This window comes from Fundulus heteroclitus, chromosome 13, assembly GCF_011125445.2.
Source record: "Fundulus heteroclitus isolate FHET01 chromosome 13, MU-UCD_Fhet_4.1, whole genome shotgun sequence".
Classification (NCBI taxonomy): domain Eukaryota; kingdom Metazoa; phylum Chordata; class Actinopteri; order Cyprinodontiformes; family Fundulidae; genus Fundulus; species Fundulus heteroclitus.
The window spans coordinates 25854342-25874185 of NC_046373.1; the positions used below are offsets into that span (position 1 = coordinate 25854342).

Consider the following 19844-nt stretch of genomic DNA (forward strand, 5'->3'; position numbering starts at 1 on the left):
AGCACAACCAATTTCAGCCAACAACTATAAATAAGAAAAAACTGCAATGCCAATATTATTAACAGGGTATTGAGTTTTTGACCAGCGGCTTATGGCTTCCTCCCAGGGAAAACTTGTAGGAAGCAGAGGAAGCTGCTCAGTCGTTTCCCCAAGCTCTTTAGCCAGTCTCTATTGAGTGCAGCACTTGGCAATTCATAACCTGACCGGACTGCCAAATGGAGCTCCCAGCTGCTCGCACTTTGATAAGAGATCTCATTTAACAAGCTGCTGGTGTGAACAGCTGGAAGCTCTTTATTGTCAGGATGAAAAGCTGCTGCTCTGGGACCTGTGTCCAAGAGGACCACCGAGGTTCGGAAGCCTCTTCTGGGGTTATAACACAAATCATCGCTAACAAATACTGCCAAACACTGCCAGCTCAGACTCATTAAAATCTGATAGGTGTAGAGCTATCTGCCAATTGTTGACATGATATGGAGTTCACGCGTCAATATAAAGCGAGAACAAAATGGAGGAAGGAAGTTGAACACATTAACAGTTATTAAGACGAATAACAGCTCAAATATGGCACTAATGGAAGGATTGTCTGTTTAGTTTACAACACTGGCTTTCAGCGTTGTGTTATTTTATTTTAGAATTATTTTATTGTGTATTTCTGATTAATTAGTCATGTTTGGTAAGCTTTTCCTGTTTTTTTTTTCCTCCTATATTCATCTCGCTCTGTTGTGTTTCTTCACCCACCATATGCTTTAGGGCTCCTGTTCCAGGAGTTTTTCATCACTCTAATTAGTCACTTGCTTTTCCAAAACCAATCGCCCTCCTCAGTATTTTATCGTGATTTTTTATTTTAATTTTGGTTGAATTGTCCTGTTTCTTCTTGCTTTGCTTGCTTTGCCATCGGTGCTTGGTTTGGTTTGCTACCAGTTACCCTTCTTGTGTTACCACCATTTGGAGTTACTCCTTTAAGGCTTGATTATGTTATGTTAAAATTGAACATTGTCTTTAAAATATTTTTATTTTGCATCCATGTGTCTGCTTACCTGCACTTAGCCCCTTCACACATCATATGTTATGGCTTTTTGGATTTATTAAATCAATCCAAAACTTATCTTGGTAATTATACAATTACCAAGATAACAGTTTTTATTTTCCTTTAAAAAGGGGTATTTGTGATGAAGTTAGTATATTATTTTTAATCGAGATAAAAGTGGATCTAATTAATCCCATTTTCCACATTTACTTTAACATCTGATACAGAATAATATATTCAATTAAATTTTATTCATATAGCGCCAATTCATGATACATGTTATCTCAAGGCACTTTCCAAAGTCAAATTCAATCAGATTGGATCAGATTTATATATATATATATATATATATATATATATATATATATATATATATATATATATATATATATATATATATATATTTTTTTTTTTTCTTTTGTATTTATTTATTTGTTTATTTATTTATTTATTTATTTTTTACAACATCCCAGGGACTTGTAACAATCTATTTAAAACATACATGACTTCATGTTTCCTTTACGCATTACAAACATCCATTTGCAAATAGTTTGAGAACAACTAGAAGAGAATGCAAATCACATTCACACTATGGTTTGTATTTCCTTCGTCTTTTAAAAATGCTACATTGTCTGTGTTACTAGCTTTCAAAGCTCATCTTTATAACTGTTAATAGCATTTTCTATCTCTCAATAAATTATTGAAATATCTTTATTCCTCCGGAATAAGCATATATACTTCATTTTGATTGTATGCTGGCCCCACATAATTTGGAAAACAATGTGCACCTTGAATGTTCACATGCGATTACTTTGAAACTTTAAAAAAAAAGTTCAATCATTGCCTGAGCAGCGACATTATGATTTATTCATTATGATTACGTGGTTTTGGACATATTCCAACAGGAAATCTGGCAGCAGAAGTTGGTCGCAGTTTTCTGAGCACTTCTTGTCACAAATTCTATGACTTATTTAAAAACAAAAACAGTTTGAATGAGGAGACCCTGATCTAAAACCCATATTCCTCCTAAATTTAGGACAGAAGTTGCATATATGATTGTCAAAGGACAGCCCCACATTTCAATTTAGCCTTCATTCGTCTTAACATATATAAGAAATAATTATATTTTAGATATAACTGCAAGACCTGCAATTATCATCTTGTGTTGTTGCTTTTGTTTAACTTCTCATGGGTTGAAAAGTCAAATAATGCATTTGCTGACATCATAAGTTGATATTGACATCTGTTTGCCGTTTCAATGTATACCTGTCAAACCTGCTGACATAAAGGGATCCAAACAGGCTTAACACCCACATGGCTTTTCTGCATCAGAGTGTGTTTTCTGTAAGCCTTCCTGCGACGCTCCGTCTCTTGTGGCTCATTAGAGTGAATCCAGTCACTCTCTCCATTTTTCTCAACATCTAATCAAACAGAGTCTTTGATGATCTGACACTGTTTTCATCATTATCCTCGTCTCTATCACAAAACTCTGCGTGAAGAACTGCCATGGACTACCGGCAACATTTCATCTCTCCTCCCACTTTTGCTCTCAAAACAAGTCTATTAATCTGCCTTGCATTGGGGACTGAGCTTTTAGTGCTCAGTTAATGTACAGTAACACTGAATGATAAACATTTGAAATATGCCCTTTACTACAAATTCTCATGATGTGAAATTGGAGCAGGACCAAAGGAAGGAACGTGGGATGAGCAATATGGAGAACTTAATTATATAAACAGAACACTTCCAGAAACTCAATGAGAACAGGAAATGAAGTACAGGCAGAAACACAGGCAGTAAAACGGGGAGAATAACAAGATGCAATGGACATGGAAACAGGAAGATTCTCCGGGTAGCAACGAGAACCGGTAAGTAATGTACAGGTACTGAGGGACAGGTGGAGAATGGCATTGAATGCCAGTCTGAATAGTCAGAGGATGACGCCGAGCAACTGGCAAAAAGTATGTAAGTGGGGATGCTAGGAGCTTAGCAGAGATGCACAGAATCAACAAATCCAGGGAACAGACCAATACTAACCAAAGGGGAAGAAACTAAAATATACACAAAAAAAGAAGACAGCAGTAAACTAAGAAACTGAGCACAAAGGAACAACTAAAAAGACAAGAAAATGCAACGTAAGAAAAATCAATATATGAAAACAAACAAATAAGCACACCTAATAAAACCTAACACCTAAAGAGCATAATGCAAGTATTTAATCTTAAATCAGTCCCACAGCAGCCAGTTCTTACCAGTTGACCTGCATCATGCTTTTCACATATAACTCTATACAAAAAAAACAAATTATTTTTATATTTACTGTATACTAATTTTCGCAATGGAAATGGATAATGATCCAAACATTAATTTGACCCCCTTTTATCATTGTGCAGTGGTGTTCAGAGATAAATGTTTTTGAATTTTTATACTTTTTATCAGAGTCTTTAAATAAGCAATCCATGACGTAGAAAAGTAGCCCGTTCATCTTAATGTTTTTCAAGATCATAATGGGAACATAACCTGTCGTCCAAGTATCTGCAACAACAAGGAAAAGACTACATGTAAACAGCTTCTTGTTAACTTGACCACATCTGAGGTCAGAACAGCCGCTTAAAAGTTAAAAACGCCTGAGCCTGTGACAAAAAGGCCTGCAGAAACCCATCTTATTCTAAGGCTTTTGTCTAAATCTTTATCTGGTGGGTGTTGTTTGTGCTCCACAGCTGCTAATTTATTCTTGGAAAGGACTAAATAAAAAGTTGTGAGGTCAGCTCACATCATACTAAGAATCTTCACATTATATGTTCTTAAATCCAAAACATGTGAGCAACTTCAGCTTTCAAAAGAATAGCAGAATCACCTTTTCCAGCTGCATCAAACAATGATTTGAAAGTACTAAATCAAAACAATAAAAAAGAAAACTTGCACGCAGAGATATCAAATGAAAACTGACCAATAATCTGGGTTGACCTTTGCAGCTTCATACTGTACATTTCTTAAAACTCCTGGTCAGGCATTAAGCGAACCAATGCAGCTGTGCATTCATACATGCATATATATTTATAGATGTTCAAGGTTACAATTTGGACTAGTGTGTGTCAAACAATCTACTGAGGAAACAAGGAGTCAATTTAATACCAGCCAATTACTGTGAATTATATGATCTTAGTAGACCTCAGGTTAACACCATCAGGGGCCCCAAAGGCTCCAGGAACCCAGATACTTGTTCTCTGGGACCCAACTTCATTAAATTTACACGCCATATTAAAATATTACCTATAAAATCTACCAGGAGATGACCTCTGTCATATTTAAAAAACTGAGATTGAAAAATCCAAAATTTATTCCAACACAGAGGAATAAAACTTTTTGCTTCATTGATAAAAAATTTATATTTTCCGCCTCTTTCTTGACACATTCACACGTCTTGACAACTTAGCATGAATTATTTTAGTGCTGCTCGACAGAGAAAAACTAATCCACCTTTCGAGGATTAGTTTCTTCAAACATTTTTTTTCCAAAACGAAAACAGAAATAAAATTAAGCAAGCGCTGTCTTCCTTACCGTCTCCTCTGCTCTGTCTCCCCTGGCACTGATGTAGGTCAGTCGATAATGACGGACATTTCTGGAGTCGGCAGCCTGCCACGACACCCGCATGCTAAATGTGGTTTCTTCATCGATCCTCAGATTCTTCACCGCATAACGAGGAGCTGCAGGATCAGAGACGAAGAAAAAATAAATAAATACATGAAATTGCTCTGCAGATCAGAGTCAGAGAAAGTCACTGAAGCACAAAACTGTTACACTGTGAGATAGGGGGGAAAAAAATGATAATATCAAAATCTTTTGACATTTAATTTACTTCAAATTCACAGCGGTGTCTTGGTGACATCAAAACCTTTCCCTGCAGACTGTATCAGAAACTTTCATGATGGAAGATAAGCCTCCCGCCGAAAGATGTGGAAACAGATTTTAATCACAAATTGAATCCAAAAAACTTTGAGTCAGATAGCTTCTGCCTGAGTTTTTCTATAAACTTCATAATATATTAAACCTATATAAAAAAACGAAGGAATTCCAGTTTCAGAATAAAGTGCATTGCAAAGGCAATAATATTTCTTTACTGTTTCACAAAACAGATTTTATATAAATTGTGTTAAAAAACTCAACCTAAACTGATGCATAATTAGAAGGTGGAAAGAAAAGGATCCATGGTCTAGAAAAAAATAAATTATTCGGACCTAACCCCCACATATTTTTCTCAATCTTTGACCAGCCCCCATGTCCCTGTCACATAAAATAACCCTATCAGCATTATGCTGCCACCATCATGTTATATTGTAGGGATTGTGGTGGATAGTGTTAGTTTTCCACCATAAAAAACATTTTTCCTTATGCTTCCACCTCACTATAAAGCAGTTTTTGTTACCATTTACTGTATAAAAGTCCAACAAAATACAATAATATTATAAAAAGAGCATTAAAAAGGTTTTGTAAGGGAATGTATGGGCGACTGTGGCTCGATGGGTTAAGTAGTCGTCGTGCTCGGAAGGTTGTGGGTTCGATTCCAACTTCCCCTGTTACAAGTAGATGTGCCCCTGGGCAAGGCACTTAACCCCAAGTTGCCTACCGATCTGTGTGTCGGTGTACGAGTGTGTATGCATTAGTGAGTGCTCTAGTGTACAGCGCTTTGGGTGGTCAGGATAACTGGAAAAGCGCTATATAAGTTCAGTCTATTTACCATTTATATGTATAGAATGCATAAAAATAAATGAAATGTTTATACTGATATAGATATAGATATGTAATGTTAACAATCAATAAAAACAGATAAGGGAAGATCCGCAAACTAAAACAAGTTAAATCAAAGGCAACTGGACTTTAAATCAGTTTTCTTGAATACATTTTGAAATCTATCCAGGAGTCTTTGTCAATTCAAGAGGCTCATAGTTGAGAAAACTGGAGTTTGGGAACTGCTTTTTTTTTTTTAAATAGCACATTGGTCCGTATCCTTCAATGAACACTCTAACCCCGTAATTTCACATCTTCCCAATCATGTCTGTTCCCTTCCAGTCCGCCTCCGTGAGTCCGGGAAAACCTAAGCCAACTACATCCGCTCCAAAGTTTCTTGGAGCCCAAGGAGAGCGTGTGCGATCATTGTCATTACAGGCAGAACGCACATCTATTGGGAGAGGATTACCATGTTTCAAATTAAATGCTGAAATGACACATCTGCTTCCTTATTTGGTGCAAAAAGAGTGGTTTGCCTTGGTTACTTTAAAAAAACAGCTCAATTTATTGTTAATATTAAAAAGTGTATTTAATTTCTGTTTGTAACAATCTCTATTTACACCATTTAATGTTGACAACTGGAGGTTCTTTTTCCTGTTTGCTACAACTGCAACTGCGGCGCGTTACCCGGCCGGAGCATGACGGACTGGAATGAAACAGAAAATTGGAGTTGTTCTGTAATTTGATGGTGAACGGCAGAGACTGGGTGCACTGATGGTGACGTTCTGAGTATATAAATGACAATGTAGGTGCCCCGTCGGTCGGACGTGCACATATGTAAACGGAACGGAGCAAACACAGAGGATGTGGAATCTGGAGGTTTGTCAGAAGATTGGCCTCCATGGGCTCAGAAACAGCATCTCCTAAACTCCAGGTTGCTCAGCTCTGAGCCTCCAGGACTGACAAAGACTCCTGGATAGGCCGCAAAACGGATTCATAAAAAAATGAGCGAAAGTCCGGTTGCCTTCTGTTTAAGTCTTTTGTAGTTTCCGCGACTTGGATGAATGAGAATCTGCATTGGCATGAAGACCTGGAAAGTAAATTAGGAGGAACAGATAAGGGCAGGCAGAGAGAAGGAGGGAAAGGAAAAATGCTTACGTAATGTCGTTGTGGTTGTTGTAGCCACTGTAGTCGTCCTCTTAGCTGAAAATAATGAATAATGCATTTATTTACTCGACACCAAGCTAATCTCCCTAAAACTGTCTGGAAATTTTTGAAAGTGCTGAATTTATCATTTAATTTACCAGTGTTTTCTATAAGCACCACCTCATCACTTTCAACCTCGTTTGCATAGACAGCAGCCAGGAGGACTTCATATTCTGAAGCGGGCTCCAGTCCTTTAATCAGGTAAGTGTTGACGTTCCCATTCACCAGAACCTAAAACAAAAGGAATGAGAACGTTGTAGTTAAGATTTCCTCCATGGCCTCCAAGACGTTCTGTCATTGTGATGACTTCTAGATGATATTTTGTGCAACACGTTTCCAGAGGTAAAAACAGCAACAGAAAAATAATTCTGCATTAAAAATTGTGATTTAGAAAGACTAAATATATAACCTCCCTGACTGCTAATATCAACAATAAACTCAAAAATCATACTGATGTATTTATTTCCATATTTGTTTCCAGTTGTTATCTATGTTTAGGAAACACAAGCAGCAAATCAGAGTAAAACATTATACAATAAAATTTTAAAAAATACCAACAGGTTATAAATAAATCACAATTAAGGAATGAAATATAATAAATTAGTTAATTTAATCTTAATAGAGATCACATTAAAGTCACAATTAAAAGAAACACAACTGACTTACATTGGCTTAAATGTAAGAACAAATCAACATTTATTAAATAAATTAAATCCCAGACTAAATAATTTAAGGGGGACTAAGCCATAAAGCCATTTTACAAAAAGCCATGAGGTATATGAAGTATTTTTTTTCAGAATAATAAAAAAAAAACCTGATGCATAGAGAAAACAAAATAGAGCTTTTTAAATTAAAGAAAAACTGAATAATCTTCCTGATTCGAGCACTTCCTTCTGGAGTTGCCAAATCTGTCTCCAACTCACTCTACCCCTTGCATATCAACCCTTTGCACCTCCTGTTGTCAATAGATCCCTCCCTTGGTGCTCCAAATTAAACATCCTATCCTCATTATATTCTGTCCCAATATAGACATCTTTTCTCTCTAACAGCTCGCCTCACTTAATATCTCCAGCTCCGTCTCCACTTCCAAACCTCCAAGCAGGTCTCACTCCTGTCTGGTCACTACCCCCCCACCCTTTCATTCGTCCAGCCATCCTCACAAATCATCTCCATCCTACCTACACTCTGCTTCAGTTTCCATGTTGCCTTTTCATCACTTTTGATGGTTGACGCCAAAGTCTTGAACGTTCAAAATCTCTGCTCCTTCTGGCTTCACAGTTTCCCCTCTCTGCTTCTCACACTTCTCACTTCTAACACTAGGAATCCAGTTGCAAATAAAATAAGTACACATTAACAAAATAATAATGGATCCAAAATACTGGTATTCAGCAAAAAAAAGGTGGGAGGGAGCATCTAATTTATGTTTACCAGGTTAGAGATAAAGCTGTAATTGTCTCATGATTACAAAGGAAAAATAAAGATAGAGCCACTACAATGTCTGCTTATGCAGGCCTTTCCAAGGCCAGCGGAGTCTTTGGGGTCTTTGGGGTTCAGTGTCAAAGTTCACAGGTGGCTCTGGGCCTTGTTGATAAGGCTGGTAGCGGATGGGAAGAAACTGTTCCTGTGGCGTGAGGTTTTGGGTCCTGATGGACCGCAGCCTCCTGCCAGAGGGAAGTGACTGAAATAGTTTGTGACTATTGTGTCGTCCGCAAACTTCAGGAGCTTGACAGACTGGTGACTGGAGGTGCAGCTGTTGGTGTACAGGGAGAAGAGCAGAGGAGAAAGAACACAGCCCTGGGGGGAACCATTGCTGATGAGCTGTGAGTCAGAGTCATGTTTTCCCAGCTTCACGTGCTGCTTCCTGTCAGACAGGAAGTCTGTGATCCACCTGCAGGTGGAGTTGGGTACACTCAGCTGGGAGAGCTTCTCCTGAAGCAGAGCTGGGATGATGGTGTTGAAGGCAGAGCTGAAATCCACAAACAGGATCCTGGCGTAGGTTCCTGCAGAGTCCGGGTGCTGGAGGATGTAGTGGAGGGCCAGATTGACAGCGTCGTCTGCAGACCTGTGGGCTCTGTAGGCAAACTTTAGGGGGTCCAGGAGGGGATCAGTGATTTCCTTCAGGTGTGAAAGCACAGGGCGCTCAAAGGACTTCATAACCACAGAGGTCAGGGCGACGGGTCTAAAGTCATTAAGTCCTGTGGACCTTGGCTTCTTGGAAACAGGGATGATGGTGGAGGATTTGAAGCACGCTGGCCAGTGAGTTGTTAAAAATGTCTGTGAACACTGGAGACAGCTGGTCAGCACAGTGCTTCAAGGTGGATGGAGAGACAGAGTCTGGTCCAGCAGCTTTCCGAGGGTTCTGTCTTCTGAAGAGTTTGTTAACATCTCTCTCGTGTATGGAAAGAGTCGTCACTGAGGTGGGTGGAGGGGAGGAGGGGTGGGCCTTTAAGGTGGGTATTGTAATGATCTATGGTCTTAAAAATCTACTTTTAAACATTTCTTCCCCCAGACTATGTAATGAGCAAACTTACATCAGCATGAAAAGAATGTCCACGTGTTTTCACTGTTTGAAGGGATGGTGATCTTCAGAAAAAAATAGAAGGTCAAACATTTTGTCTTATAGGACAACTAAAGAAAAGAAATTAAAAACGATCCTTGAAAAAGCTTCAGATCTTTTTTTTCCACAAACGCAAAGGACTGAAAGCATATTCTAAAGGAGCGTGTAGAAGAGCTAACGTTTAAATCCATGACTTTTCACATGAACCTTCTTGTTGATTCTGACAAATTGAATTGTGCTGTTTTGAAATATAAAGCTTTCAAGAAAATGAATGGAAAGCAGCCAAATCGCAAGGCTTTTCAACACGCTGAACATGTTCTTTTTTAATGTTTGAACTTCATAAAAAGGTGTGCTGCTACTAGTTTTCAAAAGATATTCTTTTTTTTCATCTAATTTCTGACAAACTTAAAAGGATTGTCATCCAACAAATCAAAGCACAGCACAACATGAAGAATATTTAATTGCACCTGAGCTTTCATGTTGAATGATCCTATACGGACTTGAAAAAGTGTCCAACAGATTGTTGCAAAGAGGTATCTTAACCAAAGAAAAATGGATTTTTTTTAAAACTAGAGGGGATTTCTGATGCAAGCATAGTGACACAGCGGGGCTGAAAATGATGTGACCTCCTTCCTGCTGCAGACATTACGTATGTTAGACTGGATAAGAGAGTGCCTACATCACATATGCCCACAGTCACAACTTCATCTTAAATTATATCTTCAGCTCAGTTTAAGATCATTTATCAGACTGAATGCGTAAAACTTCTTAAATAAATAAGCTGCAACTTTTGTTCAGATAACAATTCGGGTGGGTTGTTCAATCCTGGCCACATAAATAATAAACATTATACATTAAGGCTACGTTTATCTGTATTCTTCAGCATTGGGTAACTCCTTCTTCTTCAGTTAGATTCCTATTTACATCAGGAGTCACTTAATAAAGAACAGAGCTTTACCAGGAAATAAAGTAAACTTAACCAAACGCAAAACAGAACAGATATATAAAATGTTGGTTTAATCTAATAATTTTTGAATATTTATAACTATTATTTGTTTGCAAATTCATATGTAAATATATCCAAATAGTTTTTATTATAAGTTAGGTCACAGATGCCCAATGCATTTGATTGAGACAATAAAAAAACAAACAAATGAAACAGAATAAATGAATAATTATATCAGAATAACACAAAATAAATGTAGACAATATAAATCTGATTGTTGTCCCACAGTGAGATAATTTAGGATATGAGAATGAAATTGAAATCCATCAATCCAGCCGTTGTCTATACCATGCAGCGTCTCGGTGGGACTGGCAGCTATCTCCAGCAAACATTGTGCAAGAGGTGAGGTAGCCCCTGGAAAAATCGCAATCATGCACACACACACACAGTCATACCTAAGAGAGCAGTCAACCTACCAGTCATGTTTTTGGACTGGTGGAGTATGCCGGAGTACCCACAAATAACCCAAGTATGCGCAGGGAGAGCACGCAAACTCCATGAAGAAAGAGCCCAGACTGGGATTTTAACGGCACTACCATCTGCACCACCATGAAATAAAATAACAAATATGCGTGCAGTGCTACAACTAATAAATGACTGCAAAAGAAAATACAATCACTCAATAAAGGTAAAAGGAAATGCAGAACTAAATTCAACTGATAAAATAAACACTGCAGGTAAATCTTAAACTTGCTGACTGACCGCAGATCCCATGGATTTGATCGACCATGACAGTGCGGTACAAACCTCCTCGCTGTCCCCGCCATCAGTAGGTGTCCAGATGAGTCGATACAGCACCACGTCTGAGGCGGCGTGCTGCCACGATACCCTGAAGCCGTCTGACGAGACGTCGCTGCTCCTCAGGTCTAGCGGGTCTGGGACCACCTCTACGTAGGAACAACCAAAGAGTTGAACAGTTTCTTTAAAATGTTGAACTTCCATTAGAATTAAAAAAAAAATCTAAAATCTTGTCCCTACCTGTGGTGAAGCTCTCGGTCACGGCGGCAGCTTCTCCTTCTTTGTAAACAGCAAAGACCCCGACGGTGTACTCAGTCAGGGAGGTCAGGTTTTTGAGCAAATAGCTCGTCACGGCGCCGAGGTCCACCTGTGCCACGCGAAACCAAACATCTAATTTAATCTGATAAGAGTTTCACCTCGAGGACCATTCACAAAGCCTAAAGCAACACGCTGGCCTCCTCCCGCCTGAGCCGCTGAGGTCTGCCGGACTGGCTCACCTCATTAGTTTGGACTCCGCTGGTCTTGACGTACATGATGCGGTAGCCTCGGACCAGCCTGGAAGGGGATTCCCACGTGATGCGAACGGAGCTGTGGCCCACGTCTGAGAAGCGTAGGTCCCTCGCTGGCAGCAGCGGTACTAGAGGACAGAAAAAAAGAATCCTCTGTTGACAGAAACCAGATTTCGCTTTGAAATGTTGTAACGCCAGATGAGAGGATTCCAAAAAGCTCCAGAATAGGAAATTACAGAACAACTAGACTCACCATCGATCATCAAACTAATTAAGATGACATAAGCAGAAACAGGAATATAATCACAACAACTAAGACAATGAGCTGCGGATATCACGGTTTTACATTCTCTGTCCCTCCCACACTCCCATGGGTATTAGAACAAGAGTTATTGGACTTCACTATTTTAATTATAAAGTGGACTGGACCTCATTACATCACTCCCACTCCCCGAGGCTCTGCTCCAACTTCCACTGCTGCCTTAATTCTTCCTCCTTCTCTCGGAAGACCAGCAAAGGTCTAAAGAAACGTCGTGCCCTCGGTAGTTTTGAATTCAGCCTGGGAACCTGATTTACTCTGATGCATAGGAACTATTCTGCTTCAAATTACTGATCTGTTTTCTAAAAAAAAAAAAAAGAAAGAGGGGGGGGAGTGGGAGGTTAAGGGAGAGAAAAATTCTGATTGTTCTCTCCATTCCTTCACCTCAATTATACAGAGGGTCAGAGCAACGACAAACCAGCTGTAAGATAGAGAAAAAGTGAGGCGGGGAAGCAGATACTGCCACTGCTTTTACTGTAAGTTGTGCTGCAGTCAGCAGGATAGAAAATTAAAAAGTTGAAAGATAGGAAAGTTTGCAAAGTTTCATAATGCATGTTTCGGTGAAGAATATACATTAAACTGTTCATTTATACAACGGCCGAGTTTGCAGAAGCTTTCTTAAATGTCACGGCAGCTTGCTTTGTCTTCGCAGAAAGCGTCCTTTTTATTTTTTTTGAAGGTTTTTAAAGATTGAATCAGACACCGAATGCTTTAGGAATTCAGATCTAAACCTGGAGTCACACCTCGAAGGAAGTTAGAGATGAGATGAAATAAATGATGATTTACAATTTTTAAAGTGTTTTTCATTTCAACAAGTGACATAAAGATGTGTTTCCATATATCAGGAGATTCACAAAGCTCTTTGCATGTATGAGTGAGAGTTTTGCACGTTTGCTTACTTCACAAAGTAAATAGAAATTGGAGGTTATTTGGGATTTTTCTGGTCACACGAACCACTCAAAGGTATTTCACATTACAGATTCATCCGCCTCCATTCATATCGTTCAAAAATTCAGTTCAGAGTTCAATGTCCCGCCTGAGGAAGCTGAACTCAAACTGGCAACCTTCCGATAAAAAAAGCAACATGCATCAATTTAAATAAACGTATAGCCATGTCTAAGTAGGTCACAGCAGGAGCAAAATACATCCAGTTCTTAAAGACCAGCACTATTTACAACACAGTTTGTGCAAAATATATAAAATCTGAAAAAACTCAAAGCAGGAATACAAATAGCTGGAAAAAAACAACCCGTTTGCTTTGCAGAACCTGCTAGGAATTTCCCCAGAAAGTATGCTTCTTCATCTCCCTCTGTGCATGTGTATTATTGTTGCAGCTTACCTTTAGAACTTGGGAACATGTTGTTAAATACTGTGCTTTAATCTTGCTGCTACTTTTTTCATACTGCAAAAAGAGAACTAAAAATAAGTAAAATTTTCTTGAAATGAATGTATTTGCCCTTGATTCGAGCAGGTAACCAAGATTATTTGCAATGGAATGAGTATTTTACCCCTAAAATAAGATAATTAGATATACTGGACTTGAAAAAGGATGATGGAGATGAATTGCTCCTATTGTGGGTGCAAATAATCTTATTTACCTGCTCAAATCAAGGGCAAATACATTCATTTCAAAAGATTTTTGCAGTGCATCCAGAAAAAAACACCTAAGGTAAAATATTAGACGGCAATTCTTGTCCAAGGTTATTTAACGGAAATCAAATAATAAAATTAGACTCCTAAGACTCTGTCCTGAGAGGCTGTGACAAGAGATTAGATATGTGCAGTGAAGCAAGCACCCTTTAGCCAGCACCCTTTTAAAGAAACTGAAAACAGAAAATTTCAATGGTAAACAAACCATTAGTGTTGTTGTTTTTTTGCATCCCATCACAAAAATGACAGTACATTGTTGCACAAATGACAAGTGATAACTCTATTTGACACATCTGACTCTTAACCAATGCTCTTTATCTTCAAGATGCTATATTTTTCTCTACAGTGTGGTGAACCTGCGTCAGAAAAGCATTCATATCACACTGTGATTTAGAAATGCCATTGAGATAGAACACCTCCCTGATAAAGTTTGATTTTCCTGCAGTTTTGACCTTGTCGGGTTCTAAACTCTCTGTGTGGTAAATGAGTTCAAGCTGAGGTGAGGCCACTGGAACAGGTGTATCATCCTTGCATCAGTCAGTAGTGTTATGAGAAAACCTTTATCAAAATGCTGGCAGCATCAGACAAAGATACCGTGTTGCCGACCTCATGTTGTTGGACAGGTCTTATTTAAGTGAGTTTTATTATTCTACAGGTCATAATAAATTGAATTCAGTTTTAAAAAGATGTTAATCACAATTAATGTATTATTTAGCATGGTGGAGACTGCTTTTTCACAGCATTTAGATACTACTATACATAATAAAGTTAACATGGTGCGGATTTGATGTTTGTTACCAGATTAGGTGCGAATAATTAGAACCTTCTGATAGATCATAAAGATATACCCTTTTGTCAATGGTTTGACAAAAGTATGCACTGTGTGTTATAACGGAAAATCAAACAAAACGCTGTGCCCATACACTCATGGCATTCACCGTAGCATCTTATTTTGAAGCGGCACTGTGTCTATCCTCTGTTATGGTGCATTTTCCATCAAGGTCATTTGCATCTGCCTTCGTTTGACAACAGCAATAATCAGAATGCATCATAGCTTAACAATGGAGGAAATAGCAGTACCTCATTTTGTCAAGTCTGGAGACAAAATGAGGGATGAAAGGCTTCAGAGAGCTTTGGGAGCTGAATGAAAAGAAGAAATGAGTCGCAGATTAAACCTCCATCGTGCATTGTCCAGCTGCATCATGAGGCTTGGCAGCTGACAAGAAAGCTAGTTTTTTGGATCATTCTGAAGATATATACCGGGACGTAATTATGCAAAATATATGGGGAGAAAAAAAAACAACATGTCGCCGTGATAAAAATGAAAGACTGCTATTTATGTAACGGAGACCTGGGAGAGAGCTGAAGGATGCAAAATCAGGGTGAGGCATGAAAAATAGATCAGCAAACATTATGAAAAAGATAATTGACAACAAATTCAGTTCATGCAGAACACATGATGAAACATCTTGTGAAAAGTCAGTGGAGAAACACTTTAATCCGCTGCCACTGGAAAAAAAAAAAAGTACAAGTGTGTTCCTGCTGGCCTTAACCAACCTCCATTCATCGCCTCCAAGCCATTCTATAGACATAAATACATGCCCTGACTTAAAGCCACATGCCTGACTCCTTTATGGAGATGCCATAAAACATAAATTAGTGAGAATGGTGAGGATTTGGAAACAGTTAAACAGCAACAGGCTCTAATCAAAGCTTCGAAACCCTCGAGATGGAGAGTAACATGCAGAAAATAGCTGTGAGAGAGGGAGCTGGAAGCAGATACTGGCATGGTAGACTGATGGTTTTAGAAAAGAAAAAGTGCCAGGAACGTGACACCAACATGCTGGAGTTGCACTAGAAAAGCTAAATGAAAAGAGTCGAAGAGACTGTCAATAAAAAGTAAACATAATTACACCAGCTAGTTCCACTGATAAGAAAATGTTCAACTCCAGACTAAAGGCTGATATGTGCTGCAGTGTTTGGGTTAAAAAATCTGCTTCATCTTCTCAGAGCCCCACATTTCAGATATTTATAAAGATCTAAAAACAAGCTACAATCTGTTAATCCAAGTGTTCTTCATGCATAAACGGAAGTCTCTTGAATACGTAATTTGGTTTCCTTCCAACTGAACAGCAGGCAGCTGCAAGTCAATTTAAATGACTTGAGTGGAGTGAGGTGCCCCGATGAGAATGAAAGCAAATTAAGAAGCGGGTGATAAAACAAGCAGTGAGAAATATTTTATTAAGAAAGGTTCATATAGCTTATTACCTGAAGTCTAATATCTCTTTCACATGATTTCGCCTGAGAGATTTGCAGAAAGGTTCGTCCCGATCTTTTTAAAGAACCACCTCCAACCTTTCGGACCGAAGGTACATCAGGCGTTGTGTAGATTGAAAATGATTGTGGAAGACCTCCCCTTTGAAACTGCTTTCTAAAAGTGCATTACCTTACCGTCAATCATTGTTAAAGGGACTTTGCTTTATTCCACATTTTCATTAGTTGGATGACATTATGGCATTATGACAACTAACATTGGGTCGACGTGGTAATGCGCTCCAGTGTTTTACAAAAGTGTTCATATCACCTGAACCTCAGATTTAGTCACATTAGGGGACTTCTGAATGCAGTTTGCTGCACTGGATCTTTTTTTTTTTAGTGGTATCATTTTGAAGGGGGCGAATACAGGTTTATGCCACATCTACTTACTAGCAACTTATTGTAGTTCTATCTCGAAGAGTCGCAGTAAATTACATTGACGTTTGTGGTTGCAAGATAAATAAGAAAAGTATGGAGTACTTTAAATAGACATTAAAATCCTGTTAGTCTATAAATCCCTGAATGGCTTAGCACCTAAATGCATCAAAGACTTGTTATCAGTGCATCAACCCTCCAGACCACTCAGGTCTTCTGGCTCCAGCCTACTCTGCAGAACCAGAATCAAACATGTAGAAGCAGCATTTAGTTCCTATGCTCCACTTATCTGGAACAAACTTCCAAGAAACTGTAAAAGTGCTGAGAGTTCTCTTAAATCATGGTTAAAAACACATTTCTTTAGGATCTAGTTCTAGTTAAACCGCTAACTGAAACATCATTAGTTTAAGTTTGTACTCCAACTGTTTTTAATATTTGCTTTTAGTTTCCATTTCCCCATGTTTTAATTAGCTTAATTTTTTCTATATTTTATTCCAAATTGCTTTTATTCTATTATTATCTTCCTGTGTTTTAATCATGTAAAGCACTTTGCGTTGTCTTTGTGCTGAAATGTGAAATTTGCCTTGCTCTGCCTTACTATTGCATGGCACTATATTTTCTCAGACACTGTCATTGAATTAATAAAGAGCAATGCACGATAAAACAGCTGATTTTGTATTAGACAAGCAACAGGTATAAAAATCTGAAGTATGGCTTATCTGAGGATTAAAATGTGAAAACACAGTAGAGCATTTAGAAGGACATTACAGAGGCTCTTGGAAAATCATCTGAGTTTCGAACAACCGGTTTGTTGAGACTTACATGTGGTCTGCTGGCTGGTCATGGGATCACTGGCCTCCTCTCCGTACATGGCGTAAACTGTTACAGTGTATTCAGTGGCGGGAGTTAATCCTTCCAGCTCCACCTCGTTCACAGAATCCCCCACCTTCACCTGCGCACACACACACACAGGTACGGGGAAGAACAGCATGAATGAATCCTTGACCCCGTTGTGTTTTTTCACTTCCATGTATTTTGACACAAACATCAAGTGTTCATGTTGATCATCTGTCATTCTATCATTTCTCTCTTTCCATCCCAAAGTAGTATAGACAAGCTGAGGCTCAAGCGGTGGAGAAGACCATGTTTCTGAATGAAACCATTTCAGACACAAAAGTCAGTCGAAAAATGCTTTAGGGGACTTAAGGCAAAGTGAGAAACAAGTGTAAATTTTTAAAAACCTCGATAAGTAGGTTGAGAACTGCAAACCTTTCAACACAGCGACCCAGTCAGGTCACACAGGTCTTCCAGCTTTTCAAAATTTCCTCTCAAACCTGCCGATTCAATATTTGCAACAAGCCTTGTGCAAACAATTCCATTTTGTTAAAAAGAAAAGTAGATTTTACAACAACAAATAAATCAAATACAGGCCAAAAGAAAGTTACTCAGCTGCCCTTTTTGTTGTGTTCGAAATGACTGTTTAAAGCTTAAAATCCTCACAATAGCTTTCATTTTCAGACATGCCAAGGCAATGAGAACACCGTCCGTCCTTATCCGACTCAAATCAGGAAACAGCAAATGGTCAAATTTACATAAATCGACAGAAGAATTGACAATTTCCTCTATAAGCTGTAAACGGCTTACAGAGCCTTTCTGTGAATCACTAAAATTATACTTACATTTGAGAGCTGCCATGATACACTTGGCCCCGTCTTTCAGTGGACAACCGTGTCTCTCTCTCTCTCTATCAGCTGAGCTTTTACCACATCAAACTGTATGTGCTGGGGGGGGGGGGGGTTCTTTCTTTTAAGGAGCAGATTTCCTCTCCACTGCTGCTACATGCATGCCAAGTATGAGGGATTGCTGCAAAGTCAGCCACACCATGCAAGTGGCTGGCCACTGTCGCTACATGCTCATCTAAGAGGAGTGAATGCTGAAAGTCAATGAGTCGATGCAATCTGCTGGGTTTCCTTAGATGAAAAACTTTTCAACCAATCTGTCCGGATGATTTGATTAACTAGACTTCATCAAGTGCCTTGAGATGACATATGGTATGAACTGATGCTTTGTAAATAAAACAGACTGAAATTGAGTCTGTGCCCAATGGAGTCAACCACCTTCTGATGGCGGTGTACAGGCACTCCAGCCCAGGACGAACAGACTATATGTCGGCATTTCTAGGTGAGTTAGGCTTTGGACTGGCAACTACATAAAGTACATCTTGTTGATTTGGGATAAAAATGCTGCTCAGTTGATGTTGTGTTTCAATATCAAATATGGCTGCGTAGGTAGAATGGAGTGAACACTTCTAGTATAAAATGTAAAACTAAGCACTTCTGATGGTTTGCACAGTATTAAACCAGTGGCACACACAGTACTGTAAAAAATATCTACTTGTGAAACATTTGTGTTCAAAGCCATACAATAGAGAGAAGTTTGGCTCTTTCAGCTGCTTCTGCAAACAGTAATTAGCTCCGAAACAAATAGCAGCACTCACTGATTTCCAAATGACTACTAGAACACTGTCATTCTGGATATGACACCATTCTGAGCTCCCACTTTTATTATTAAATATAATTTAAGCCAATACCAGTGACTAGTTTTGTTAGTGACATTAGACTGCCTGTATTTTGAAAAAAAACATTATATATTTTGGGCTTTCAGGCTAATCCAAACGCCTACTGTACGAGGAACCAAGTCCAAAACGGACTTCTGCTATCTTGATACAGCTCCAGTCTCAAAAACATCAGCGTAGGTAAGACAAACTCTGTTTTACATCATCAAAAGTTTTTTTTTTCCAGATATGGTGATGATTATTTACATTGGAAAAGGCAGTAAAGAGGTAGTGAACCCTTGTCATATTATAAAAAATAATATGCGGGTTAAATAGAGAGAGAAAAAACATAATTTAAGGCAAATTTTGTGTGGATAAAAGACACTTTTCTGGTTCAGCTCAGATGTTCCTGAAAAGTTGAGGCCTAAAAGTCATTTAGTAAAGCAAACATAATCACTGCAATTTGCCTATTTTGATGAGATAAGAATAGTAAATTCCTCTGTGTGAGCCCTCTCCCACTCCCTGCTTTGTTTTGCTCTGAATAAAAGCTCCCTCAGTCTCAACAAACTGCCCTTGAATGAAATCCCAAATCCCAGAATGGGATGCGAATGCAACGCACATAGGCCTAAGCAGAGGTTTGCCAAATTTTGGCCAATGACATTTGGACCTCAGAGCCGGGCTCATCCTTGTATCTGGAACACATCCATTCTCACCCTTAACTCCATCATGAATTGTTTTCATTGCTTTCTACCTTTAGGGGAAAGGGAAGGCAGGAATAATGAGGTCTAATGGGAAAGGACGGGTACCACTGGCGGTGCCTTTGCCACCCTTTATCCTCCTCTGCCATTTATGATTCATC

At 38.8% G+C, this 19844-nt stretch overlaps 1 protein-coding gene across 4 annotated transcripts in view; it reads right to left on the reverse strand.

The window, feature by feature from the left end:
* LOC105921420 (collagen alpha-1(XIV) chain-like) overlaps positions 1-19844 on the reverse strand; it is a 443569-nt gene that overhangs the window by 330799 nt on the left and 92926 nt on the right. For all 4 annotated transcript variants that reach the window (XM_036145490.1, XM_036145487.1, XM_036145488.1 and 1 more), the window contains exons 10-16: positions 17254-17383; positions 11760-11899; positions 11503-11629; positions 11272-11411; positions 7060-7192; positions 6914-6958; positions 4589-4734 (exon numbers count right to left, since the gene is read on the reverse strand). In XM_036145490.1, coding sequence (XP_036001383.1) covers positions 4589-4734; positions 6914-6958; positions 7060-7192; positions 11272-11411; positions 11503-11629; positions 11760-11899; positions 17254-17383 — 861 coding nt within the window. The remainder of the gene's footprint in view (positions 1-4588; positions 4735-6913; positions 6959-7059; positions 7193-11271; positions 11412-11502; positions 11630-11759; positions 11900-17253; positions 17384-19844) is intronic.